The sequence below is a fragment of the Dipodomys ordii genome, unplaced genomic scaffold (assembly GCF_000151885.1).
Source record: "Dipodomys ordii isolate 6190 unplaced genomic scaffold, Dord_2.0 Scaffold42, whole genome shotgun sequence".
NCBI classification, from domain to species: Eukaryota; Metazoa; Chordata; class Mammalia; order Rodentia; family Heteromyidae; genus Dipodomys; species Dipodomys ordii.
This window is the reverse complement of record NW_012267258.1, coordinates 3,645,780-3,660,182: the sequence shown is the minus strand read 5'-3', so window position 1 is coordinate 3,660,182 and position 14,403 is coordinate 3,645,780. Positions and strand designations below refer to the sequence as shown.

At 43.4% G+C, this 14,403-nt stretch overlaps 1 protein-coding gene across 1 annotated transcript; it reads right to left on the bottom strand.

Moving 5' to 3' along the window:
* Nucleotides 1-6,487: 6,487 nt before the first annotated feature.
* On the bottom strand, nucleotides 6,488-13,987 carry Znf641 (zinc finger protein 641). The gene is made up of 6 exons (XM_013018772.1): nucleotides 13,919-13,987; nucleotides 10,969-11,178; nucleotides 10,215-10,306; nucleotides 8,788-8,917; nucleotides 8,047-8,160; nucleotides 6,488-7,242 (listed from the first exon to the last, which is right to left on the bottom strand). The coding sequence occupies exons 2-6, from the start codon at nucleotides 11,150-11,152 to the stop codon at nucleotides 6,488-6,490; spliced, it is 1,275 nt and encodes a 424-aa protein (XP_012874226.1). The 5' UTR covers nucleotides 11,153-11,178; nucleotides 13,919-13,987.
* Between the last annotated feature and the right edge of the window lie 416 nt (nucleotides 13,988-14,403).

The window sequence follows — 14,403 nt, the reverse complement described above, 5'->3', positions numbered from 1 at the left end:
TTGAGAGAAAGTGGCAGTGGACATGGGAATGTATTCACACATCCTGGGAACTTTTTCCTGATGTATGTATTTGGATGTACTTCAAATAAACCCAGATCTTAGTTATGCTACTATTTCTCCTCTCATACCCTGAGACTCGTTGCCTTAAGCCTATGCAAAGCCAAGTAATAGCAAAATACTTTCAATGTATCCCATCTAGAGATGATCTGAACTTTGGGATTTTCCCAGGCTTTAAGTTTACCCTGTTTTTGTTTGTTTTTTTGTCGGTCGTGGGGCTTGAACTCTGGGCTTGGGTGCTGTCCCTGTGCTCTTCAGCTCAAGGCGAGCACTCTACTGCTTGAGCCACAAACACTTCCAGTTTTCTAGTGGTTTATTGGAGATAAGAGTCTCACAGACTTTCCTGCCTGAACTGGCTTTGAACCGCGATCCTCAGATCTCAGCCTCCTGAGTAGCTAGGATTACAGGTGTGAGCCACCAGCACCCGGCTTACCCTGTATTTAAAGTGGTAAAAGGAAGCCAACAGAACCAGAGAATCATCAGAAACTATCTGAAAAGAAACAAAAAAATCAATTTGTCTCAAAATTTTCAAACAAAGTTAATCAAATGTCCTGATAAGAACCATATCGATTTTGCAGACCTAGGATGTTTTAACCCAAAGAACAAGGTGGTCTAGAAGGTAATCTGTAACCATTTCTCAGGCCCATTCCCAGCTAGCTTTGATGAGAAGAATGTAAGCCTTTGCCACCAAACGGACAGCTTCCTTTCAGTAGGGACCTTTCACTGATGGTTAGAGTACTTTCTAGATTCCTTGTATTACTTTATCACTTTGGTGACCAATTGCAAAACATGGTGAGCTTGACTCCTTAGCAACCAGGAGAAGGAACAACTCCTTGGGTTGGAATAAAAATCCATTAGACCACCCTGTCCAGTGTGCCTGCCTAGATCTGGGGAGAGAATGGCAGACCACCCTTCTGTACAGAAGCAAAATGGCTTGATGAAATCTCCCGTATCTCGTGTGTCTATTCACTTTCTGACACCAGAGGGCTGACTGTGTCTTCCAACATTTACAAGTCAGTTGGTAGGAGCAGCAGTGCTGTGTAACTGGTGGGCTTTACCCCAAAATGCCCTGGAAGAGGGGTGCAAGCATGCAGCGACCAAGTCCTACACCATGGCAGTTGAGCGATGGCCAGGGAATTCTCACAGAATAGTGATTGTGGTCACACTGGATGTGCCAGTGGCTGGCACGCAGTAGGCACCAAAAACACTGCTTGTAGAATTGGGGCCATTTGCTTCTCAGGAGCCACAAGGGTAGGAAGCAAGTAAACTAAATGGAAGAAAGTACAAAATGACTTTAAAAGAGACACCAATAGTAGGAGGAAAAGGAGGCCATAACAATGCACAACAAGAAATGTACTCATTACATTACTGATGTAACTGTGACCTCTCTGTAGAGCATCTTTACAAGAAAATAATTTTTTTTTAAAAAAGCAACACCCAGGGAAAAAGAGCCTTTAGGGAACAGAAAAAGAAAATAGGTCTGGCACTAGGGTAAGGATATACTATGTGTGGGAGGGAGTAGAAGAGCGAGAGAAAGAGAGAGGGAGGAAGGAGACAGCTGAAGCACTACAGCCAAGCTAAGAATGTGGGGAAAAGCAGTGGGAAATGACCCAAGATGAGTAGGCTTAAAGCTGATAGAAGATAGGAGGGAGAGGGAATAGGTGCTGAGTGGACTCATGATAGAATGGACATAGCCAGAAGCTGGAAAAGAGAATCTAGGATTATAGAACATAAGGAGATACAGAGAACAAACGCCCCTGGGAAGAACCAGTATTGCTCAGGCAAAATAACAAAAATCAAGCAAAAAAAAAAACCCCAGAAAACAACAAGAAGAAAAAAACACAAAAAGACTTGGAGATATGACAAGGAAAAACGGAGGAAGAGCGCTGCCCATTGGAAAATGGAACTTGTAGGAGAGAGAGAGAGCCTGAGGCCTGGAGCTGCACTCTACAGCTCAATAGAGCTATCCCAGCCTCTGTGGGCTTGTTTGCAATTGTCCCTTTAGTCTGTCCATGGGTGTACCTGGAAGAGGAACTGGAGGAGGCTGACCCAGGGCCTCAAGACAGTTCCTTTTTCCCAGCCTCCACTGGATAGAATCTTCAAAGCAGAATGCACTTTTTTTTGCACTATGGCTTAATTGGTTACCTCTACCTAGTAAACAGAGTATGGTTTGATTTGCCCTTGTGTCATGTTCTACTGGACAAGCCTTGGGATCTCTGATGTTCCTTCTGCTCTTGCCTATAGCACACAGGAAATTGTCAGATCCCTCACATGGCCCCTAATCTACTTATGAATTCAGAAAATCTTGTTTGTTAAGGGCTTGACACAAAAGGCCTTTACTTACTGTCTGCCATTGAGCTGAATACTCACTCCATCTGTCTCCAGGACATTTTAGACACATAGGAAAAGCACCAGATAACTATCAAAAGATGGACATTTCCTTGAATAGATTTTACATTCTTTGAGTTGTCTGCATCTGTGTATTCAGGTTTCTGGACATGTGTCCTCCGTGTTCATATGCAGAGCTCCAGCCCAGCCAATCATAAAAGTGGTCATTGCTGAAATTGGGAACTAACTCCAGTTCTTTCATGACCTAACATGAATAGAATGGAGCACTAGCCTGGAAAGACTGAGAGCAGGAGTGTGGAGATCCATCTGAAGAGTGTGATATATGCCACTGTTTGAAATGAAATTCAACCCCGCCCCCAGCCAAAGGTTCACTAATTTGTCCCATTTCTGGAGCATAATAGTGCTTCTAGGTCTCTAAGAATCACATTTTGAGTACCACATCTGATATAGCACACAAGGGGTTAGAAGGAAGTTTTGCTAGCTTCCACTGAGGAACCTATGGGAATAGAGTTCACTTTTTGGTTATTGGAGAGCTCCACTGATCTCTTCTGGGAACCCATCTGAACACAGGTTGAACAAAACTGTCTTTAGTCCTTCTGGGTCTGAGTCTTTTGCACTTGATGAAACAGGAAAATGTGGTTTGATTGCAGAAGTGTTGGGAAGGACGGAGCTTTGTCTCAAACTATTCCCTCTTTATCCCATGAGGTCACATTTAACAAGGGAAAAAGCAAGGCTTAAGATGTAAATAGCCTCGGTGAGAGCTAATACTTTGTGTTACATTCTTCTATTCTATGCAAGAGACTGTATGTTAGAGTTTCTTTTGTATGTCTCCACAAATAGAAAAGCATAGTAGATTCCTAAACTTAGGATTCCCTTTTGATATTTTGTCTAGAGAAAACATGGAGATGCTTTTTATTTAAAGAGGAAAGGGTGTTCATCAAAGTAAAGGGAGTTGAGTAGAAGATGAAAATTTCAGGTAGAATCCACGTGGGATCATTGAAATTTATTCATATACATCTGATGGCTGTTGCTTCTTTTATTATTTGTTCAAGGGAGGTGGTGTTGGACCGAGGTAGAGAAGACAGTAGTACACAAGAAATGACTCAAAGGCTCACCCCTTCCACAGAAGGCCCTTAGACTCCAGGATGCCTTTCAGCTGGGTTCTGTAACTGTACCAATACTTTGAGGCTTCACTTTCTATTTATACAATCACCAAGTCAGAGTAAATCTGGGAGGCTAACATGTAGTTATGTGAGAGGTATAATCCAATAGTATAGAATATCATTTCCCACAAGTCCCTAGTTTATGAGGAGCTGGGTTTGTCAGCATCTCAGATCTTTCTTTAAAACTGAAGAGTAGAATGTAAGCAATGTCTTCTAGTCATTAGAGATCAGACTCTGTCTTCATATTTTGTTCATCTGGCAGATTCATCCGTAAATATTTAGTGACCTTTGCCTTGTAATTTTGACACAGATATACAATAACCATACCGAGTCAGGGCTAATTCCATTCTTTGACCCTCAGTTCAATGATTCCATGAATGGGCTCTAAACTTGCTACATGTGTATGCAAAACTGAGTGAACTGCATCATCTGCTTTTCAAAATTAGGCTTCTGGTCAGCCACCAGTGGCTCATGCCTATAATCCTAGCTAGTCAGGAGGCTTGAGATCTGAGGATCAAGTTTCAAAGCCAGTGTAGGCAGGGAAGTCTGTGAGACTAGTATCTCCAATTAATCTCCAAAAAGCCAGAAGTGGCACTAAGGCCCTGGTGATAGAACACCAGCCTTGAGTGAAAAAGTCAAGTAAGAGTCCAAGGCTCTGAGTTCAAGGCCCATTAACAGGAAAAAAAGACAGTGGGTTTCAAGTTTCTTTCATATTTGCAAATGGGACTGTGACCCAAAACATTGTTATACATAGCCTAATACAGAGCTGATCTGTATTAAGGCAGGATAATAAAACAAAGGGTATAATGCTGTTTTCAGTTTTAACACTGAAATCCAATATTTACTTCTTCCCATAGACATCTCATAATACTGATCCTAAAACACTGTCTCTGGAACCTAGGGTAAAGTCAGCTTGCAAAGGGCTGGCCAGAGAAACACATCCCAGGCCAAGTGCATTGCAGGCTGCTCTCCATAGCTGGAGGGAGGTAGGAGCTGGAGTGCTAGAAGAAAGAAGCACAGTTAGCAACATGAACACATTTTCTACTCCATTTGAGCCCAGAATTCTGAGAAGCTGTGATTCACCCAGTTATTCCTGAGTATATGAAACAGTCAATAAAGGAGATTCATGCAATTCACTTCCTCTTGCATTTCTGGCTAATTCCTTCAATTGCGTTTGCGACATAAGTGTCTTAGGGAAAAAACAAGAACCTAAAGAGAAAACATTCCACTTTTATCCTCTTTGCTTCTCTTATTCCCTAGCCCCAAACTGTTCTTCTATACAAGATGGATTTTAAATCCTAGGATTTAAAATCATCAATAAATAGAAATAATAATCTACTTATCAACTAACAAGATGCCAGAATACTTCTATCAGCCCCAGTATAAGAAGCCTTATACTTAAGAGTCTTGGTGTGAACAGTTTCCCAGAATTGGGTGGGAAACTAGTCAGAAAGCTTATTGCCCTGCATCAGCTGAAAAACGAAGCCAACAGCCTTTTCCCTTCAAGTTCAAACTCTCAGAGAATGAGATCCTCAAAAATAACTCTTCCCCCATAGAAAGAACCAAATCCAAACAAGAGTATAGTATGATAACAATTTCCAAACACTGTTACTCCTGTCCTAATTTCCCAGCACTTAAAACAAGACAAGACTGAAAACCTCACTCAGCACAAACCTATATATGCACCTTGCCCGAAATCCACAAGACACAGCTTACCTCATTGAACTTCTTTTTCTCTCTCCCCCCCCAGGTAACAATTGTCAGCCCAGAGATTCAGACTTTGACACATAAGTCCACAATTGTCTGCATCTGAGAAATACTAGAGAAAACTTTGTACATAACTCATCATTTGACCATTTCTACTTAGGGGCCTCTTTAATCACGCAGATTACTTCCTATCTTGAAAGGAAACAAAAACCACACACACAAGCCCTACTACCTCATCCCTAGAACACAACCCCAAGAAAATCTAGCTTGTACAGTTTTCACTGAGCATGCTCTCTTCAAAGACCCTGCACACATATACACAGACACATAAAGACAGACTAGAGGAGAGGGGTCTGTTCAAGGGGGTAAGGTTTTTCATCTGTGTGGGCCTGCATTACTTGGGTGTAGAGGGTCCATCTTTGAATACTGTCACATGATGATACCTGTATGTGCTGAAGGGAATAGGAAAAAGGGAGTGAACTATCACTGGTTTTGGTTTGTAAACAGGTAGGGGTGAGAGGTATCCTGCATATGATGGGAGAGGAATGGCAGACCCACACAGGAATAACATCTGCCCCAACTTCCATGTGGATAAAAATGGGGGCTCTGATCGTTATCTCTTTCCTGTTTCCTCATTACTTTCTAATCCAGTGTTCAATGGAATATATTTATGAAGTCACCAGTTCTGTGGGACACGAAACAGAAAGGACACGGAGGCCAGGTAAATTTAGCAAACACTGCATTAATGGAAGCTAAGCAGTTTGCTGCAGGTGTTCTCAGAGCCTCTGCTATGTTAAATGGATTTTCTCTATATACTCATTGTATATAGAGAGGGTATAATTATAATTATTAGAAAAGGGTGATATACAAAATATTTAACCACCCGTATAACATAGACTTCAGCCAATAAGAATGGACCTCAGCCCCTATCTGCTGGCTTCACTGAACCCTTGATAATAGGCTCAGGTCAAACAATAGCCCCTGTAGTATGCATAGTTTCCCAACATTTTGCCCAAAGAACTCTGTTTTTTATGGTCACCTCACAGAACTGGTGAGAAGTGCTCTATCCACTGCTGGCATATCACCCTCTACAACATAGGGTCAGAGCTCACAAATCTGGCCATGGGAGTACAGGAGAGGGGCAGCCCTGGCAGTGACTACTGGTAGCACCGGCTGGTAAGACTTGATCATAGCTGCAGCGGAAACACATTTCAAAAGACAGATGCCCCTCTGTCCCAAGTGCTCCGGGGACTTTGTCCCTGGTGGGTCAGCAGGTGCCTGTCCAGGTGGTGCTTCCGGCCAAAGCTCTTCTCACAACGAGGACACTGGAAGGGTTTCTCCCCAGTATGAGTCAGCCAGTGTCTCACGAGGTGATGCCTTCGGCCAAAGCTCTTCCCACATTCTGTGCACACGTGACATTTTGGCACTGGGGGGGCCCGCTGCCGTTTCCGAGCCCCGGGGCCCTCTTCATCCTCTTGGCCCTTACAGGTTTTGCCTTCTGCATGCACTCTCTGGTGGCTGGCCAGATGGGCACTGCATCGGAAATTCTTTCCACACTCAGAGCACCTGCTGGGCTTGTCGTGAAGGTGGGTTTTCTGGTGCCTGATCAGATGATGTCTTCGCCCAAAGCTTTTCTCACACTTGAGGCAGCTATAAGGCCTCTCTCCGGTGTGTGTTTGCTGATGCCTGGCAAGGTGGGAACCCCACACAAACTGTTTCCCACACTGAGGGCAAGTATGGGGTCTTAACAGGGAATCCATCTCTGTGCTGCACAAAAGGTTTGAGAAGCTCTCTTCCTGGAGGAAAGGGGGGCCCAGGAGCATTCCTCTAGAGCTCCTGGGTGTGGATTCCCAGCTCTCATTCTGCTCCGGGTTCCAGAGAACAGTATCTTCAGACACACTGGATAGCATTCTCGGGGGCTCTGCTTCTAGTTCAGGGGTATCCCCCTCATGTTCACTTCCATCTCCTGTGAAGAAGGGAAGATATAAACCCTAAAAGGAGGAGTGACAAAAGACTACCCACAGGACCCAAGACACAAGTATGCATGATGCCATACAGGTTGTAAGATGCCCCACCTCACTCCTAAAGGAGTAGAGAATATCTTGTAATTAATGTACAAGATAGAGTGATAGGTACAGAAGTTTTCAAAAGCCTAGGCTTAAAAGCAGAGTAGTAGATACTCCATTTACTTTCCTTAGCCTTCATTTCTTCTTTAAAACAGAAATAACAACACTTCAATAGCACAATGTCTGCTCACAATAAACACGCAGTAAATAATTTATGCTATTTTTTTATTTATATACTACTGTTCATTTACGGCTGTCCATTACTATGAGTCACCAACTTCCTGCCTAAGTATAGAAGTAGAGACTGACTGAAGGAATGTGCTCCAATCATCACTGGCTGGGGGCCACCTGTCAGCAATTCCAGAGACATTGAGAAGTCATCCCTGCAACCAGTAGGAGGTGGAACAACAGTTTCAACAATAACAATCACATTTACCAAGTGCTTATTTTGTGCTAGGCATATAATTCCACTGTTCTAATGTGCTAACATATTAAATTCTGACAATAACTTATAGATGAAGAAACCTAAGGTTCCACCTGCACATTCCAGAACCCAAATCCATGACTCCAGTGCCTGCCCTCTGACCCTTTCTGATATTCTGTCTTCCTTTTGGAAGAATAGGATCCTGAAATCTTTTGATTAGAGGGACATGTAATGAGGATTCCCCCAAGAGAGGAAATGAAAGTCTATTCTGGGTCCTCACCAGTGTATGTGACCTTCAGTATATCTCGCTCCTCTAAGTCCTGGGGATCAGGGACCCATTGCTCTTCTCCTCCTTCTAGTTGAGAAAGCATGTCCAGTTTGGGAATTGGAAATCCTGCCCACAGTAAAAGAAAACAGAGATGTCTGTAAGTTCAACAGTACTTCTATGTCTATGAAAAGAAAAACAAACACTGTTTCCTAGCTTAGTCATTGATACTCAAGGTAAAATAAGGCCAAATAACAAGCCTTCTGACCCCTACCATTCTGTTAGGTGTCTTTTCTTTGTCCTAGAAAAATCAAATTCTTTTACCTCTTCCACTCAAATCTTTCCAGTCCTTGCTAGTCATAACCTTAGTTACGTCCTTTTTTTTTGTTTTACTATAACTGTCTCACCCCTGCACCCCCATCTTCCCCTATATGGTTCCCAAGTTTCCAAGGACCTAGATCCAGATGTTCCTTTCTTTGCTCTGTAAGAAGGTCACAATTCCCAACTAAGGTGTGTTTTTTGTTTGTTTTATGAGTTACCCCTCACCACCATTCTCTAAAGTAATTCTGGTGTTCTTCCTCTGATGGAAGCCTACACAGATTCCCTAGAAGATCTCTAGGCAGACACTTCCAAGAGCCGTAAGCAGAAGGCTCCTTCCCTAGAAGATCTCTAGGCAGACACTTCCAAGAGCCGTAAGCAGAAGGCTCCTCCCTCCCAGGGTACAACCTGTCTGTAACTAAGGAAGGTCATGCTTACTCAGAGAGACTACTATTCCACAATTTTCCTGCATGACATATTCTCCATAAAAGTCTGTCTGAGAGGGGTCCAGGCTCCGCCACTCCTCCTGAGAGAAGCACAGTGACACATCCTTGATGGTTACCAGGCCCTGAAACAGAGCATCATCTGTCAGCAGCTGTTCCTTATGGAAAATGTGATCTCAGTATGAAAGGCTGAGATAGTAGAAGAGAGAGGGCCAAAAGGATCTAGGGAAATAACTCCCCAGGTTGCTGCACAGGACACACAGTTTGGGTAAAGGCAAGATGAGGAAAGGAAGAAAGAAATGAGTCAAAATGTTGTCAGGCACCTTGTATTCATATACTGTTTTGTAGAATGGGAACTTCTTTGTATGACTACTTAAAGATAATAATAATAATAAAAGAATGTAAAATAAAAAGAGAGAAATGAGTCAAGCAGTGAGAGAGGGGAATGCTGTGTGCAACAGTGAGAAGCCACAGGCTCACCACTCTCTATGTCTAACCACAGGTATCTACTCAGTCTCTTCTTACCTGCCTCATTCTGTTCATTCCAAGAAAGTCTGTATCATCTTCACCTGCCTCCACTTATCCTTTCCTTTCCTAGCAATACAAAATGATAGAAACAAAATTTTCTTTCCCACCTCCCTCTTATGCTACAGCCTTATCTTTTCTGGTGACACAATATGGTGATATGGAAATTGGGTTTAGATTTTGGAACCTAATGACTATGCATTTCGGCACATCGAGGCAGAATACTGTTGTACAGGTATCTTAATTTGTCTCTGCTCTGATTTTCTAACTATAAATTGGGATGATTGAGTTGTTCTCAGAAAAAGTTATGGAAAGCACTTGAAAAGAGCACACGGGACAAGGGCTCAGGAAGTGTAAGTACAGATTATAAGCATTACTGCTTTTCCATGGCTAGTCTATTCCCTTCTGAATCTTCACTAACCTGTCTCTTTAGGGATTTCTTTTTCTCTTCTCTTATGCTTTATCACTTTCACAATTCTGTCATTTTCATATTCTTCCAAACTTTCTTAGGTTCTCTTTTCCTAGTCTTTGCAGCATTACTTTTTTGCTATTTCTTTTGTCTTTTGTTTAGTTTTACTTTTCAACACAGGCTCACACTATGACACATACACTAGCCTCAGACCATCAGTATGCCACACCATACTTGGCTTCAGATTTATTTCTTAAAGGTAGCTAATCAATTGTTCTTTAAAAATCCCACCTGTGGATAACACAGCCACACATCAAAAGCTCTAAGGGTCTTATGTGCCCCCTGGGAAAGGGATAGAAGCTGTACCATTATAAGATGAGCATACCATCAGTGTACATGTGAACTAACACATCAGTGGAATGATGCCAAAGCTATAGAAGGACCTTTGTGATGAGACCTTGGGAGAGGCCAAGGGAAACACAGCCCACCTGTGATCCGGCTGCAAGAAGTGCAGCTGCCATTTCCCAGTCTCCGGTGCTCCCCTCCTGGGGAATTGCAGGAACCCAGGAAGCAGACTGAGCTGGTGAGGGGAGAAAGGAGCCATTAGAGATGAACTATGAATCCTTTTCCAATATGTACCTTAGTCCCATTTTACAGGAGATGAAGGTCTCATCTTCTGCTACATCTATGCCCATAAGCATAAATAAGAATGAAGAGGAAAGTGGCACTGTGGCTCAAGTGGTAGAGCACTAGCCTTGAGCTGAAGAGCTCAGGGACAGCGCCCAGGGCCCAGAGTCTAAGCCCCACAACCAAAAAAAAAAAAAAAATGAAGAGGCCTTCACTCAAAATGTTCTGTGAGGGTTCTAGGTGGCTCTTAGGTATATAAGCTGTGGTTTGAATTTACATTACTTGAATGTAATGGAATTTTCAGCAAATGAAACTTACTGGCTGTATTCTCCAACAGTAATCAGTCCAGATACCACTTCCTTCTCCCACATTTAACACTACTAATGTAGAAACAGTGATTATGTAAGAAACAGGAACAGTCCAGTCACATTGTTCGGAGAGCCAAGAGCCTATTCTGTATTTGAGAAAAGGACCCGGGAAGAATGGACTGGTCCTAGTATTGAGTTTGCTGCTCTGTCCGTGACAATTTATGGATTTTTTTTTTGTAATCCTACTTTTTGAAAAGAGATCAGGAGACTATGCCCTGTGCTTCCCATGCATGCTGTGGATCCTCACTTTTCTCTTGAAGGGACTGTGGCTCCTCTTCAAGGTTGTGACATGGGTGCTCCAGTGGCCCTGGTGCAGTTCTCCATGTCCCTTCTTCCGGGCTTCCCCTTTCTTCATGGGGTGCTGCTCCATCCAGTTGTACATTCATTGACTCCCATCCTGTCCCCAGGGCTGTTGTCTGTTCTGAAAGCATTTTTGTGGCCAGTCAAAGTTTGTGACCTGGAAGAAAGCAATGAAATCAATAACAGCTCTATCCCATGAAAGTGAAAAGGGGTGATATTCCTAAAGAAGTTAAAGAGATCAGCCCCAGGGATAAAATATGAAACTAGGTTAAGAGGAGACTGAGGGAAGATGAGCTCTAAAAGTCTGATCTGTTCCAATCAACTGAGCCTGACTTAAGCTTCTTGGAGGAACTAAGAAACTGCAGGTGCTAGCTGTGAGCCATTGGCTTATATTGTAATCCTAGCTACTCAGAAAGCTAAGATTCAGAGGACTGCAGCCCAAAGACAGCCCAGGCAGAAAAGTCCATGAGAATTTGTCTCCAAAATAACCAACTAGAGGTGTGGCACAAATGATAAAGCAAGAAAGCCAAGCAAGCATGAGGCCCTGAGTCCCTACCACGCACACACATACACGTGCACAATACACACACACACACACACATGCACACACAGAGATAAGTGGAAAGAAGGAAGAAGAAAGAAAAAGAGAAGTAGAAGGAAGGAGGGAGAGAGACAGGAATAAAGAAGGAAGAAAGAAAGGAAAAAAGAAAGAGAAATGTTAATGCTATATAAGAGTCACTGTTACTTTGGGACCTCAAGGGAAAAACAGAATATCCTTGAAGGCTGGGAAAACTCCCTTAAAGAACCACTGAAAGTACAGAAAGGTAATAAAACTGGAAACAACACAGGAAAGAATGCACTCAGAACTGCCCTCAACAAAGATGGACATGATCATTTATAAGATTTTCTGCCATAAATCACATTCTCATCAATTAAAGTGAGATAATTACTACAGGAAGAAATCTTGGCCAGGGGATGTACTGTATCATAAAGGAACAGCTTTTTAAAGAAATTGTAATGCTGAAATAAATGGTATCTCACTCAACAAAAAGACACATGATGTGTCATTCTCAGGAGAACCTTTATAGACATGGTAAAAGACCAGTAACTCAGAGAGCGGGTATAAATCTCTGAAACAGCCCTTGCAGATAAAAGAAGTTGTTGGTCAGCACACAGCTAAAGTTTCATCAGAAAAAAAAGTGAAAAAAGAACTTGGAACAGGGATAGTAAAGGAGGAGTAGGGCTGCTAACCTGAGCTAGGATGGATGAACAGCCCAGTGCTTTGAGACAGAGGAACAAATTTGTTTGACAGGCGGGCACTAGCCATATCCCATTAGAAAAAATATATTCAATTTTAAAGAAAGGTACAGAGAAGCCAGCAAGTGTTCTTTGGAAGAAAGTAAAGTCAAGAAAGGGATAAGAAATTCAGCAAGATGGAAATGATAAAAACAACAGACACCCTTTTCTCTTGTTTCAGGAAGAAGGCTGATGAGTGGAGTTATTGATGGATGTCACTCTACTGATCAAACAGAAGAAATGACTTTTCACTTCTCTCTTGCAACAGGGAAGAGAGTTTAGATGAACAAATTCTTAATAATACTACAGTACATAAGACTGAGTTGTGGACTCTATTTTCTTCAGACATTTGTAGAGCAGGACAGGTACTATTTGAGAAAGAGTCTAAGATTATGCAGAATTTTTTTTTCCGCTTGGCAACATATTTTTATGCTTCTTATTCAACACTCAAGAATTGAACCCATAAAAGATTTCCAGGAACAGGTTAGAACAGGTCCCGGATCCATCCACTCAATAACATCTACAAGAACCCAAAAGACCTGGATAGGGCATAACCATTGCCAAGTCATTTGTTTCCTTGCATACCTGTCTTCAATAAAAGAGGTCTGAAGGAATTCCAGGCCTAATGCAAAGACTGAAGAAATTCTCTTGTCATCTCAGAAGTCCAGAGATGGTTTCAGCCTCATGGAAGCATCTTAGCTGAGGTTTCCTCTTCAGAGACTTCTCATGTAAAAGGAAAATCTCAATAACGAAATAATAAGGGAGTGGCTCAGTAATAGAGTGCTTGCCTTGAATGGATGAGGCCCTGAGTTCGATTCCTCAGCACCACAGAAACAAAAAGAAAAAAGCTGCAAGTGGCGCTGTGGCTCAAGTGGTAGAGCGCTAGCCTTGAGCTGAAGAGCTGAGGGACAGTGCCCAGGCCCAGAGTTCAGGCCCCACAACCAGACCCCCCCAAAAAAATAATAAAAGGAGCTGGGCACCAATAGCTCATGCCTTTAATTCTAGCTACTCAGAAGGCTGAGATCTGAAGACATGGTTTAAAGCCAAACCAGACAGGAAAGTCTGTAATTCTACTCTCCAACCACCAAAAAGCCAAGAGTGGAACTGTGGCTCAAGTGGTAGAGCACCATCCTTGAGCAAAAAAGCTAAGCGACAGCACCTAGGTCTTGAGTTCAAGCTCCCAAGAAATAATTATTAATACATATAAGTATTAATCATATTATTTACAATAAAAAGGAAACCCATGTTAGCTCTTTTCTCTTAATTCCAGCCCCTGTATTCTCTTCACTTTTAACACATGAGGTTCCCATTCCTCATTCCATGTTCTCTAGCTTTCATGGCAAATGTTCCTCCAGGTCTTTATGGCTAGTAAAGCATCCGGACCACTGTTTCAAACCCACTTCTCCATCTCCCCAGTTAGAATAATCCCTTGATGGGAAGCCTCTTTCTGCAGAGCTCAGTGGACCCATGCTGCATCTGACAGGAAGGCTAGCAACAACCTCAGCCTCTGCAGGGCTGGGTACCTATTCCCAGCTTGCATTTCCTAAGATGTTCATGGCAGAAGCAGCACCTGGGCTGTTCGGTAAGGGAGCAGTCCTAACCTGATTCCTTCTAGTTCCAGGACGATCCCATGTCTACCGGAGTCTGGGTTCTCTTGGATTTTCCTTTCCCACCTTTTTTTTCTCACGCATCAGGCTGGCAAAGGCATCTGCGGACAGAGAAGTTTTTGCAGTCAGTGCTGTGGGACAGAAGCGCGCGCGCGCGCACACACACACACACACACACACACACACAAAGAGCGGCCCAAGGACACCGGGACACACCACTGTGAGAGCCTCTTGGCCCCCCGCCGGGGGTGTGGCCGAGGCGGGACGGGGCCGGCCGGGGCTGGGCGGAGGGGGGGCGGTGGTGGAGAGGAGAGGTGGCTTCTTCCCTCCTCCCGTCACCGCGCCCCGGGAAGCGGGGTAAGATTTCAGAGAATCCCAGCCAGGCAGAACCGGAGCTGGGCAAAGGAAGCCGGTGGGAAGGGTGCCGGGGTACCCCGGGGAGCGGGTGACAGCGGCGAGCTGCCCGGCGGGGCCGGAGC